Here is a 13,740-nt window from a genome sequence, read left to right as displayed (position 1 = left end):
TTTTTTTGTGCACCATCAAGTGCAAGGCCAGAAATCTTAATCCTGGAGAGAGAACTGACAGCTAGTGGTGAACACCTACTATGCACTGACACTCCTCTCCACAAAACCCCATGGAAAACTTAAAACTACCTATAACACAGGCTGCCCTAAGATAAATGTCCCTGACATATTGAGGGAGCCAAGAGGAGGGGTAGAACACTCAAAAAGGGAGGGATTCAATGGAAGAGATATTTGGGTTGAGCCTTGAGACATGAGTAGGAGTTTGATAAGTGGAACTACAGGGAATGGCATTGTATAAAGAGGGAACAGCATGGAAAGGCATTAAGAAGTGAGGGCCCGGGGAGGGCAGATATCTGGTGTCCTCCAAGGGGATCAGAAACCTGACTCTGCAGGCAGAGGTATATGCAGGCTCAGTGCCCACCCACCTCCAACCCCAGCCTCCAGGACAGGAGCCAGCAGTGCTTCCTCCTTCTGTTAATCTTCCAATCACCAGTGCCTGCCCTCCCCCCAGCCCCCCACCCCTTCCTGGCCTCCTAGTGCTCCTAGTGCATCACAAAGCATCCCAGAGGCAGCAGAGAGGAGGAGGCGGCGAAGGACTGTTGAGCCTCCTTTGTTCTTACCAAGGTCAATGTCAGATGCAGGGTGGCAGCACCCTACATCCCAGCTGCCTACGAAAAGGGATTGTGCAGAGGACCAAAGCACCTCACTTGGGACTGAGAGCAGAAAAGTATCCCGTCCTGAAAACAAACCTCCCCAAATCTCCTCCTCAACTGTCAATGAACTCAGTATCTGGTCTGGTCTTGTTTAGTCACTGACAATTAACTGGGTGGGGTTGGACTGACACCAAGATACACTCTTGTCTTGATTTGTCCTTTAACATAAAACACATCTCTAAGAGTGGCAGGCAGCCTGGCATAGGGGAAGCAGCCCTGTGTTATCAGAAGACCCAAGTTCTATTCCTGGTCTTGCCACTGACTTGCAATGAGCCTTGGGCACATCACAGCCCCTGACAGAGCCCCACTCACCTTTTCTACGAGGTGAGGGTTCAGACTACAATCTGAAGCTCCCTGCTGCCCCTGTTCCTGCCGTCTAGCATCTTATCACTCTGAATCACTAGCTCACAGGGGGCAGGAAGCATGTCTGTGTCTGTTTATCTCAGACAACAGCCCAGCTTGAAAATACAATTAATCCATGGACTTATTATTCTAGTAGTCAATGACTTTTGGAGAAGGATGATGGCCAGGGCATCCCAGTGCCCTCAGACAGACGCGTCTCCTTATCCCTAGAGAGCCCCAGGAGAGGGAAATTCCCATAACCTCCCTCGCCTCTCACTCCTCAAGGGGAAGAGAGTTTAGGTCCTAGTAACCTCTGGCAACCAAATCCACACCTCCCGGCCCAATGCTCACGCAATCCCACTCCCTGGGCCGCTGGGCACCCCACCATGGCCGACACCTCTCAAGCCTGGGAACTTTGCAGTACAGCCCTGGGAAGTGAGACTCTTCCCCCTTCCGGACCTAAGGTTGGGTGCCAGAAACCCAGACAGCTTTCTTGTTTTTCTACTTTTTTCCTTCTTCAAGTAAACTTGCAAATGTCAATAACCAGAGAAAAACACGCACACGGAGACACATATTTCTCAACTCTCTTGCAGCTTGTTGTTGCTCTTGCCAGCAAAAACAAGTTCAGCTTCCTGGACCCGTTTATGTAAGCGGTGAAGCAGCTGCCCAGTGCCACCGCAACACGGGTTTAGCTCACGCTTGCTAATCCCACCGCCCCGGTTTCTGAGCAGGGACAGTCGTCCGGGCTGGCAGCTGGGCCGGCTAGCAGCACAGGACAGCCTCCAGCCTCTGGGGCTGCAGAGACACAGGATCTCAGAAGGGGTCACAGAGGAACCGCAGGGCCCCTGTCAGCGGTAACGACCCTGATCTGGAAGGAGGGAGCTGCTGAGAAGTCTCCAGGAGAAGAAGAATGTGGGCACCTCATGTTCAAAGGGAAACACATGCAGAATTTGACCCCACGGGGCCTAGAATGAGTCCCCAGTGTGCTCTGTCCCCTCTCCCTGCATCCCCATCTAAGGACTGAAACCAATGTCCTGACTTCCCGAGTAATAATAACCATAACACTCAGCACCACCTGCAGCATTTAGCAGGTGCCAGGCACTTTACCTAAGAGCCCTCGGCTCTTACAACAACCCTGCTATGGGAGAGGCTGGTCCCCATTTCCGTGGAAGTTCAGAGAAGTTAAGGAACTGGCCCGAATTCACACAGCTAGTGAGGGAGGGAGTCTGCATTGGCTCCAGGTGAGTCTGGCCAAAGCCCCCCTCTCTCCGGGGGTCCAGGCGCATCCCCGTGTTCCGGCCCAGCCCCGCTTCTCTGGGCTACCCACCACCCTGCGTCTCCCCCTCTCTCCCAATTTCCTCTCCTCCTCCCTGCTCTCCTCAGGCCTTTCCACCCATCACAGAGGCTCAGGGAGGGGAGTCCTGGGGTTGAGGGGTCTGTGTGAAGGGGGAGCGAGCCTTTTCCCACACAGCCCTGCCACACCAACTAGCCCCTCAGGGGCTCTCCCAGGAAACCAGGGGCCAAGTACCCTTGATCCTTCTCCTTCTACCCTACAGCAGCAGCACTCCTGTGACGAGTTATAGTTTAAAAGCGCCCCCCTCCCCCGTCGGACTCCCAATCTCACGCTCTCACCAGATCATCCACTCACTTCCCTAAAATCCCCAGAATGCCCTCCCCTGCCATTTAGGGCTGGGCCTCTGTGGCCCCTGCCACCTTCTCTAACTCAGCTCCCAGCCCCACCTCTTCCACAGCCCGCTCCTCAGGTTGCTGACTCCTGCCCTCCTCTCCGTCTAATGTGTTTGTACTTCTGTACCTGCTCGTATTTGTCTTGTATTTGGTGGAGTCAGTATTTATCTTGGCGGGGCCTTCCCCTCCATCCGCACCAGGGACTGTATACTTACTGCTTGGACAGAGGGTCTGGGAGGCTCCTTTGGACCATAAAAAGGTAACGCTGGCTGCTGACTCAGAGACCAGCGCGTGTGACCAACTCCTCACAAGAAAAACATTCAATCCTCCCCTGGCAGCATCACAGATAATCAGCTGGCCCCGGGCCCAGAAGGTCTGGCCTGGGTCACCTCTCAGAGATTATAAACTAATTAGGGGAAAAGATATCAAAGGAGGGCAAACAATTCAATTCCCCCACCCCCACCAAACCCCAAGAAGCAGATTGAGAAATAAAAAGAGTAAAGGCAAGACTAAGCAGGCCGGGAAGAAGGGCACATGGCCACAGGTGGACACAGACGGGACTTGGGTCCAGAAAGGGGCTAAGTTGGGGCTACAGCCACAGAGTGGGTGCTGAGCTAAGAGCTGCTCTTCTAGGGCTATAAAGGCCCTTAAAGATGATTCAGCCAACCTGCTCATTTTTATAGATGAGGAGAACCAGGGCCCAGAAGTCACACAGCCAGTGTGTGGTGTAGCCAGGACTGGAACCCTGGGCCTTGGGACTCTGGGTCATGCTTGCCCCACAGCCCACTGCCTTCCCAGGAGCACAGCACAAAGGGTCCTGTCTTCCTGTCTCTGAACTTGGCCTTGGAGTCTAACCAGGAGCCTGACCCACATCAGGGTCTTTTATGTGTTTGTGGAAGCAAAGGGGGGCAGGGTGCAGCACACACCTGATATCTGTTCCCCCTTCCCCATCCCAAACCATATCCAACCCCACCTCCTGACCCAGCTTCCACTCCTCCACCCCTTTAGATATGAGGAAGCAAAGCTAAAGATGTGAGAAGTCACAAAGTGGAGGTGTGGTAGAGAGTGACTAGAAGGGACACAGGAGAGCCTGCTGGGGCTGGTCATGTAGCTGAGTGGTGGTTACACGGCTATGCTCAGTTTGCGAAAATTCATCGGGCTGTTAAATCTATGCTGAGCGCACTCTCCCATATGTATGTTACACTGCCACACACATTTTATAAAGCCCCTAAGTCCTCCTGCCTGAATTCAAGCCTACATTCCTCTCCTTACTCCCATGTACCACGAGCAGACACACACACACACACACACACACGCACACACTGGTCTAGCTTCAAGTCACCATGAAGAAAGCAGCTCAGAATGGAAGAGCAGGCATATCTACCCTCAGTGAAACTGTGAAACCTGGTTTCCAGCTTTCCTGCCCCCAACCTGTTCCCCTCATAAATAAGCCACGCCAGGCCTACCATGTTTTGAGCTAGGGAGACTCAGCATTATAACTATGTCAGTGCTCCCTAAGTTATCTCTAAATTTAACTTGATCCTAATAAAAATACCAACAGGACTTTTTTTTCTTGGAAGTAGGCAAGCTGATTCTAAAGTTCAAACAGAAAAGTAAACAAGCAAGGATAGCCAGGAAAATTCTGAAAAAGCAGAGAACTGAGAGGAGGATTAGCCGATTAGCCCTACCAAACTCTAAAGCATATTATAAAGCTATAGTTATTAAAACAGTGTGATACTGACACATGAGTAGACAGACAAAACTATGGAGGAGACTAGAAAGTTCAGAAATAATAGTAACCAAAAATAGATTTGTCTGCACTATTGAACTGTACCCTTTAAAATGGCTAGGATGACTGACTTCCCTGGTGGCGCAGTGGTTAAGAATCTGCCTGCCAATGCAGGGGACACGGGTTCGAGCCCTGGTCCCGGAAGATCCCACATGCCATGGGGCAACTAAGCCCGTGCGCCACAACTACTGAGCCTGCGCTCTAGAGCCCGTGAGCCACAACTACTGAGCCTGTGTGCCACAACTACTGAAGCCTGTGCACCTACAGCCCATGCTCTGAAACAAGAGAAGCCACCGCAGTGAGAAGCCCACACACCGCCACAAAGAGTAGCCCCCGCTCTCCGCAACTAGAGAAAGCCCACGCGCAGCAAGGAAGACCCAATGCAGCCATAAATAAATAAATAAAATTTATTTTAATAAAATAAAATAAAATGGCTAAGATGATAAATGTTATGCTTCTGTATCTTACTACAATTATTTAAAAATAGCTTAGTTTGAGCGTTGGCTATATAGAGGTGCTATTCTAAGCTTGCACATGGATGACCCAACTTGATCTTCCCAACAGCTTATCTTACAGAAGAGGAGGCTGGTTACATAGCTAATTAGGGGTAAGCCTAGATTCAAACCCAAGCAATTAGGCCTCAGAATTTGTGCTCTTTAACTATTCAATCTGCCGACAAGCAGTATAAACCCAAGTATACACAGCAATTTGGTAGATTTTAAAGGTGGCTTTTAAAATCAGTGGTGGAAAGATGGATTATTCAATAAACTATAAAAAAGGACATCAGGTGATAACTGGGTTAAGAAAAGTTAGAGCCATACCTCAGTCCATGATAAATTCAAAATGGATCAAACATTTAAAAACAAAAATTCTTAAAGACACCAGAAAAAAAAAAATCTTTTTTTTACCCCCTCCCAAAAAGAATCTTTTAAGACAATCTTGGCATAGGGAAGATCTTATTAAGTACGATACAAAACCTACAAGTCATAAAAGAAACTGATAAACCCAACTACAATTTTTTTTTAATACGCAAAAACCAACTCCCACCCAAAAAAGTCAAAAGACAAATGACAAACTAGAGAAAAATCTTCACAACTCATATCAGAGAGGACTAAATTATTTAATATATTATGAGGAAAAAGACCAACAACCCAGTTTTTTAAAATGAGCAATGAATATGAACAGGCACTTCATAGAAACAGGTTATGCAAATGTCTCTTAAACATGGGAAAACCTGTACATTCACACTCAGATAAGATAAATACAAGTTAATTCCACACAGATGCCATCTCTGTGTAGATAGCAGTTTAATAACACATTTTCGTCAGAGGTGTGGAGACACAGGCATTCTCTCATTGCTGCGGGGAGTATGAATTGGTGCAACTTCCACTCTCACTCAAAAGTACAAATGCACATGGCCTTCGACCCACAGGTTCACCTTCAAGAAATTTATCCTGCGGATGTTCTTGCGCTCAGGCAACATGATGGATATGCAAAGTTACTCCCCAAAGCACTGTCTGTAATGGCAAGACAGGAAACAAGCCCAAAGCCAACGTCCATCAAAAGGAGACTGTGTAGGGACTTCCCTTGTGGTCCAGTGGCTAAGACTCTGCACTCCCAGTGCAGGAGGCCTGGGCTTGATCCCTGCTCAGGGAACTAGATCCCACATGCTGCAACTAAAGATCCCGCACGCGGCAAGGAAGATCCCGCGTGCCACAACTAAGACCCCGCGCAGCCAAATAAATAAAGATTTAAATATAAAAAAACAAAAAACTAACGTTAAAAACTTAGCACTCTTTTCAGGACATACCTAATCTCTCAAAAAATGTGAACAATTGTAATTATTATTCCCACTGCATTAGTGGGTCTTTCCCCTTTTCTGTGAGAAAGTCTTCACACTATAGCCTCCCCCTCCCCTCCCATCAAAATGGGGTCTTCAAATCAATAGCAGCTATCAAGCACCTGCTTCTGTTTGTTTCAGCCTCAAGACGTGTTGCTCTGCCTGGGCTTGGAGTGACTTGGCCCAAGGTCTGCTGGCTTGTTAAGTGGGCAGTCAAGAGACAGGCCTGGACTGTCTGACCCCTGAGCTGTTTTCTCTCTCTGCTGTCCCAGCTGCCTTGCTAAGAGACGGAGAAAGATCATTTACAGTGACATGTGGTTGCAAAACATTCCCCTGACCCAAAGTGATATGAATGGATATGGGGGAGGAGGGGGTTACAGTGCAATGGTTTAAATATATACTGTGGCCTTAACTATTCTTCTTAAGAGAAGTACTGAAGAAGGACACTTCCTGGGGCAAAAAGTGGGGCTGTCTTTGCCACACCAGTGCATAAGGAGTTGGTGAGTCTGAGGACACTGAGAACAGAGACGATATCATTGAAGTCGCCATGCTTTGGGAAGGGTGGGAGTTGTGGGTGACACACGTGATACAGTGGAAAGAGCAAGGTTCAGAGCAAGGTCTGTCACTTCCTTGCTGTGCGATCTTGAGCAAGTTACTTAATCTCTCTGAACCTCAGTTTCCTTTCAACTACTCAAGGACCCTGCTTCGGCGATTCTCACCTCTCTGTCAATTTTTGATCTCTACTAGATCATTTCCATCAGCAAGCAAACATGCTGAGATTTCAGTCATTTTTTTAAAAATTCTTTTCATGACTCCACTTCTCCAGCCAGCGAACACTCCATTTCTTTTCTCCCCTTTACGGCTAAAATCCTCCAAAGAGTAGCCTCTACCAGCCGGCTCCAGTTTCCTTCCTCCTGCTCTCTCTGCAACCTACTCCTGTCAGCCTTAGACCTCCACCATTTCGCCAAAACTCCTCACATCAAGTCAAGGTCACCAATGGCCTGCGTGTAGCTAAGTCCACTGGTTAGGTTGTCCTCTTGCCTCTCAGCAGCGTTTGACACCACTGACTGCTTCTGCCTCTTGACACACTGTCCTCACTGGATTTTCTGGACAACAACTCTCCTGGTTCTCCTCCTGCTTCACTGGTCTCACCTTCCCAGTCTCCTCCTCCTTTTCCAGCCTGAAAAGTTTGGAGTGTCCCAGGGCTCAGCCCAGGGCCTCGTCTCTTCTCCATCTACACTTTCGCCCTCGGTGATCTCAGCCACTCTCAAGGCTTGAAATAACACCTGCCATCAGTCGACTCCCAAATTCATACCTCAACTCAGTCCTCATTCCCAAACTCTGGACTCCCATACCCAGCTCGTCAGCATCTTCTCGCCTTGTCCAATAGAAAGCTCAGTTTCAGCGTGTCTGAACTGACCTGATCTCCCCCCAACAAGACCTGCTGTCCTACAGTCTACCGCATCGATGCAATGCCCTCAGACTCCTCTCACACACGGCTGCTGTGAAGAGTAAATGAGGTCACAGATGCAAAGAGCCCAGCACAGTTCCGTGTACGGTCGTCACTCAGTATGGTAACGGTTGTTGTAACCATCACGTAGAGAGAGAAAACCAGAGGATGCTTTTCGGGAAAGGAAGTTGGAAGGTGGAGGGAAACTGAGCACAGGTGCTGGGAGACAGCCTGGATGCGGGGCCTCAGGGGGCACACTCCTAAGAGCAGAGCCAGAGGGCAGAGCTGGCGGGGGGCAGGTGGGAGTGAGGTGCAGCTAGAAGTCAGGCCAAACCCAGGACCGTGCCAGAAAAGCCCCTGACTATGCCAGAGACTTTGGACCTTTTTGGATCTCAAGTGCAGAAGAGAGTAAAGCACACAGATGACCCAAAAGAAACTCCCCAGGGCTTCACCAAACAGAGTCTAAGAGTTAAAAGCCTCTTTTTTGCCATCTTCCTCTTGCCACTCCAGCCCTCAAGGATTCTCATCCAAAGACTGATACCTCAATGACAGTTAGCAACAGGACATTTAGCATTTCCCTGTCCAGCTGGAGTCTAAGGGGCCCAATGGCTGAGGCCTGGTCTCCCCAGAGACAACCCCAAGCTTCACCAGGGCAGAGGGCACCCGTGTGTCCCCACAGAGCCCTCTGCTCCAGAACCCAGCAGGCCCTCACATAGGACCAGATTGTTAAAGAGGAGGCAGGAATTTTCCTGCGCAAGATGGGAGTATAAGGAATCCCTAAACATTTATATTTCTTCAGGCCTTCATGCAAGCGTCATCTTCTTGGTGAGAACTTCCCTGGCCTCCCCTCGAAAAGATCAATTCTACATACTCCTCAACATGTACGCAGTTCCTATCTCCCTCCCTTGCTTTATTTTTCCTCCTTAGCACTAGGTCACTATCATACTATATATTTAATATACATCCCAGGTAGAATGAAGCCCCAGTGAGCCAGGGATTTTTGGCTATTTGGCTCACTGCTGTATCCTCAGCTCTTACAATAGTGCTTGGAAGATCGGAGGAGCTCAAAATATTTTTTTCAAATGAATAAGTTATTAGCTACACGCATTTAAGCATTTGCTCTGTGCTAGAGACCTCACTATACACTCTGTAGTACCTTAATTAGGGCATTTCATCATCATAACAACTCTGCAAGGTAGTATATGAATTATTTCTCTTTTCCAGATGAAACAGTGAGTCTCTGAGAAGTAAAATCCCTCACCCAAGCTCACGTTATTTCTCCATGGCAGGGCCAGGCAGAGATCTGTCTGGCTCCAAAACCTTAACCATTACCTGTGCGGGTTGAGCTGTGCTCAGGTGGAGAGAAGGTCCAGAGAGAGATAAAGGAAGAAGCAACAGAAAACCTCTGGAAGAAACTGTTTAGCACTCGAGACCAGCGCTGTGCATTAGAACTTTCCGCAATGATCGCGAAATGCTCTATACCTGCGCTGTGGAATACAGTAGCCAAGTGTGACTAGTGCAACTAAGGCACTACATTTTAAATTTGATTTCATTTTAATTAATTTAAATTCAAATAGCCATACTTAGTAAATGGCTACCGTATTCGAGAGAACAGCTCTAGACCTTTAAGATTGACCTGGAAAAGCCCAAATTTGGTGACGGGCACGCTCTGGCTCACGGATGGGCCGGTGGCACGCAGGCCTGGTGGGACAGGAGAAGCGGAGGGGAATTGACAGCGGTGAGCACCGGGGTGGCTTTGTGTCATCCTTACAAACACCCTGTAAGGGGAGGATTTGTTAACCCAGTCCGCAGGGGGAGACGCGGAGGGTCAGAGATGAGATATGCAGTGAGGGTCCACGTGTCTGCTGCCTCAGGGTCTTGGTCCACCCCCCCCTCCTCCGACACCTTGTCCTTGGGTAGCTGGTACCCAGTGGGACAGGTCAGAGGGTTTCTCAGTCCCTCTTAGGGATTTAACCTTGACCATTTTCAAGCTCCTTTTAGGGTAGACTCGGGGTGGCTGATCCCAGGGCTTCACAGGACTCAATAAATGTTTGCTGCAATGAGTAAACAAGAGGCAGAGCCAAAGTGGGGAGAGATTTCTGGCAACTAGAAGCCCGATGGGGGAGGGCCTTCCTTCAGTTCCTCAATCACACTATTTAGCCAGTCATCCTCAAACTTGCGAATCACAAGGGGTGTTTGTCGAAAAGGACATTTCCTGAGCCTCACTTCCAGATATTTCTCTTCAGTAAATCTGGGGTGGGGGCCAAGAATCAGCATTTTTGTCAAGCACCCAACCCCCACCCCCAGTGCATGTGGCACACCTGCACACACACACACCAATTCTGATTCAAACAGACCCAGAACTACCCTTTTGAGAAATACTGATTTAGGGTGAGACTAGGAATGCAGGTAGACATTGGGGGCAGAAAGAGGTTGCCCTAAAGGGAAGTTCAGAGGCTGAGACAGGACTCTGAGAGATTTAAAGGTGTACGTGTTTGTTGTGCGCACCGTCTTGTGTTGCAGAACATGGAAGGAACCTGAGTCACCGATGTCCAGGCCTTCCACACCCGACACTTACATCCCAGCTAATCCAGGCCCCTAGACGGCGATTCACCTGAGCAGCCGTGCCAGCTCTCGGATGTGTGGGCAGCGGCTGATCCCAAGGAAAGCGGGCCCACAGCCCGGAGAGCCAGCGGATTTCCCCTCTAAACCAACTCCAGCCTCTGCTACCCCTCTCGGCCCCTTACTTCTCCAAAGCAAGACATCTCACAGTCATTTGCTCCATGCTTCCTGTACAATGTCTTTATTTTTGCTCTCAAGTTTGTGGGCTGAGTCTCTGTGGGTGTGGGAGGGGAGCTGGGTATTTTCTACTTCTCTGCATTTTCCTTCTGAACTGGGAGGGCTTTCACTTCCTCCCCAAACTCTCAGTTCTGCCTTTCACAGCCTGTCCAGGCCTTAAGACCACTTTGCCCACCCCACCTGAGCACCAGGAATAGGGAGAACTGACTGCAACCGGCTGCCCTCGCAGTACCTTGCAGCCACTTAGGAGCAAAAGAAAGCAGCAGCTACAGCAGTAACCTCCCTGGGGCAGGTGCCCTGGGGTGTGGTGTGAGTAGCAACACAGGCAGGCAGGGAAGCCTTGTGCCCTCCTGGGCGACCCAGGCCTCAGCCCTGCCTTGCCTCCCTGTGATAGAACAGTGGGCAAACCCAGGCTTTCCCTTCCCTTGGCCTCTTCTGCCCAGCACTCAGCCAGCCAGGGGTGACTCTCATCTTGGCCCCCAAACACCCCCAGCTCTGCCTGCTGGGCTAGTTCTACATTTGGGAGTCTTGGGGATCTACCACCCCCGAGCACAGGGCCTTGGAGGGGGAGCCTCCACCAACTAGGCCTGACAACTTCCCATCCCAACTTCTCTGAACCTCAGCCTCTTCTTTGGAACAAAGTATTATTTAGATCCAGTGGAGAATTAGAAAACGTGTGTAAAGCCTAGGAGGCCTCAATCAACATTGGCTGTTAGTGGCAGGGGTTATAAATGTGTGCTGAGAAAAAGAATCTCTTTACTTTCCTCTTCCAAGCACGAGGAACACAACCATTCAGAAGGCAAAGGGACCTGCAGGCACACCAGCCCCTGGCTCTCTCCAGCAGGGAGGGGTCAGGCTGAGGGCGTTCACCCAGGGTAGGAGCGCAGTGCGGTCTCACAGTGAAAGCCAGAACCACCGTCTCCCCAGCCATCTGTTCCCAGAAGCCTGCCGGCTGCCCCCTTGGTTTTCCGCTGTGTCCTCAAAGAAGCCCTCAGACCCTAAAATAAACCTCTGGAGAAGCAGTTGCCCAGCTCCTCTAGAGGAGAGCCTAGACGCGCAGCTGGGCATGCCGCCAGAGCCCAGAGAAAGGACTGGCGGCCAGAGGCAGATTACAGTCCACAGGAGCAACAAGTGCCCCGTGCCCTCTGCCTCACCCCTCCTTCTCTCGTCTGGAAGTGGAGTCCAGTGCGTGCCAGCCTCAAGACGTCCCAATCCCTGGCCAACCTCCCCACTTGGCTTAAATTCCCAGGGCTGAGGCACACAGCTTGCTAGAGCTGGTGTCTGCCTAAGGGAGTGCGGGCAGCGGGGCAGCGGGAGGGTCCGTGACTCAGCGCCCATGATGTCACTCCCTTCACAGTCAAGGCACTGTCATCCACACATAAACCCGGGGGGCTGAGGGGAGAGCCAGGCGGGATGCCGTCCCCAAAGCTGAGAGGCAAAGGGGGAGCTGGTACAAAGGACGCCCCGGGCAGGAACTCCACCCCGCGAGGGCATCTCCTTTTAAAGTAATCCGGGCCGCAGTTGTGTAAGGACTCTTGGGGGCACTGGGAAGGAGACAAGAGAATCAGGTTTCTGAGAACACACCAAGTCCTGTACGCAGACCGCAGGGAGCTACCCGGCCGCAGGGCAGTCACGGGGAAAGCGCGCCGGGCCAAAGGCGCAGGACGCAGCAGGGGGCGCGCGAGCGAGCGCCCGCCACCGGACAGCTGGGTCAGCCCGGTGCCTCACCTTGTGCCGCGGGAACCCAAGCTATCCCCGGACAAGGGGAGCCGTCACCGCCCCGGCCTCCCTCCGCCTCCCCGCGTCTGCGGCGCCCACAGCGGTTCCCTCACCCGCCGGCTGCTCCAGCCCTCCAGATGCGCCCGAAGCCCTTACCCAGAGCGGGGCAGCCCCCCGGTGCCAGCGCCGTCCCGGGCGTCGTAAGCAGGGCGGTCAGCAGCGCGCAGCGGACGGCCAGCATGCTTCCTCCTCGGCTAATGCCCCATGGTCCCAGAGAGGCGGGCGGGCGGGCGGACGCGCGGGTCGGGAGCTGGCGGCCGGGGCGGGGCGGGGCGGCGGGCGGGCTTAAGCCCCGAGGGCAGCCCCCATCCCCTGGGGCCCCGCGATCTGCACGCACGGCGAGTCCCCGAGCCCCGCGCCGCTCTCGGCTCGGCTCCCTCTGGCCAGGCTCCGTGTCAGTGCGACTTCCCACTTATACATGACTCAGAGCAGCGGACGGTCCTGGCAACGCAAGAAAACATTTGAGGAACTCGCACTGGAGTTTCTCTCGGCCGTCCCAGGGTGCTGTTACGAAAGCCGAAGCGGATGGCGCAACAGCCCCGCGCACCGGCCGAGCGGCGGGGTGGCTTCCTGCCGCAGCGCCGCACCTGAGCCGCGAGGGCAGGATCCCCGAACCCGGCGGGGGCGAGCTCAGCCGGGGGCCCTCCCCCCGACTTCTGTTGATCAGAGCAGGGGAATTAGACACCACCGGCTCGGTTTTGATTTTTGGTTTCGTGACCAGGATTACTCTGTGAAAGGAGCACCTGGAGAGCCCTGGAGGAGGCGATGTGCCTTTTACCGTTACAGTAAAGCGGTGCTTGGCAGCCCTTTCTGACCCTTGGAATCACCTGGGAGCCCTGAAAACCATCGATGCCTGGGTCCCACCCCCAGACATTCTGATTTAATGGATCTGGGATGAGGCTTGGGCATCAGGTGACTCACTACTGTAAAGGTACATTCTCTCTCCGTGCCTGTCTGTTCCTTGCAGCACGGGCAGGGAGAAGGTTTGGACTTTGGAAGCAGATAAAGACCTGGGTTCCCATCCAGACCTCCACCTACTGTGTCTGTGACTTCTGTTGAAATCCCTTGAGCTTCTGTTTCCTCATCTGTCAGATATAAGAAAGTCTATAGTGGTCGGGATGTTTATGAAGATACCGTGGTTGTGAAGCTCTAGACACATGACACAGGGTCCAGACCACAGGTGCTCAATCGATGTCAAAACGTGCATGTCTGCCCTCCTGATTTGACAGACAGAAACTGGTGCTTGGCTTTCAGAAGCAACCACAACCAGCTCTTGAAAGGGCTCACCAAGATTCCCCAAGGAGCCTGAAGCTGACAGGGTGGCCTCAGAGCCGAGTTTGGA

The 13,740-nt window shown here is 51.8% G+C and overlaps 1 protein-coding gene across 2 annotated transcripts in view; it reads right to left on the bottom strand.

Annotated features, from left to right (window-relative positions):
* IL6R (interleukin 6 receptor) overlaps positions 1 to 12,878 on the bottom strand; it is a 49,068-nt gene extending 36,190 nt beyond the window's left edge. Inside the window, exon 1 of one of the 2 annotated variants that reach the window (XM_068540905.1) lies at positions 12,495 to 12,878. In XM_068540905.1, the coding sequence (XP_068397006.1) occupies positions 12,495 to 12,579 (85 nt within the window). In that variant the 5' untranslated portion in view covers positions 12,580 to 12,878. The remainder of the gene's footprint in view (positions 1 to 12,494) is intronic. The other variant, XM_068540906.1, reaches the window with a different exon arrangement.
* Between the last annotated feature and the right edge of the window lie 862 nt (positions 12,879 to 13,740).

This window comes from Eschrichtius robustus, chromosome 3 (genome assembly GCF_028021215.1).
Source record: "Eschrichtius robustus isolate mEscRob2 chromosome 3, mEscRob2.pri, whole genome shotgun sequence".
NCBI classification, from domain to species: Eukaryota; Metazoa; Chordata; class Mammalia; order Artiodactyla; family Eschrichtiidae; genus Eschrichtius; species Eschrichtius robustus.
This window is presented reverse-complemented; position numbering and strand designations above follow the sequence as displayed.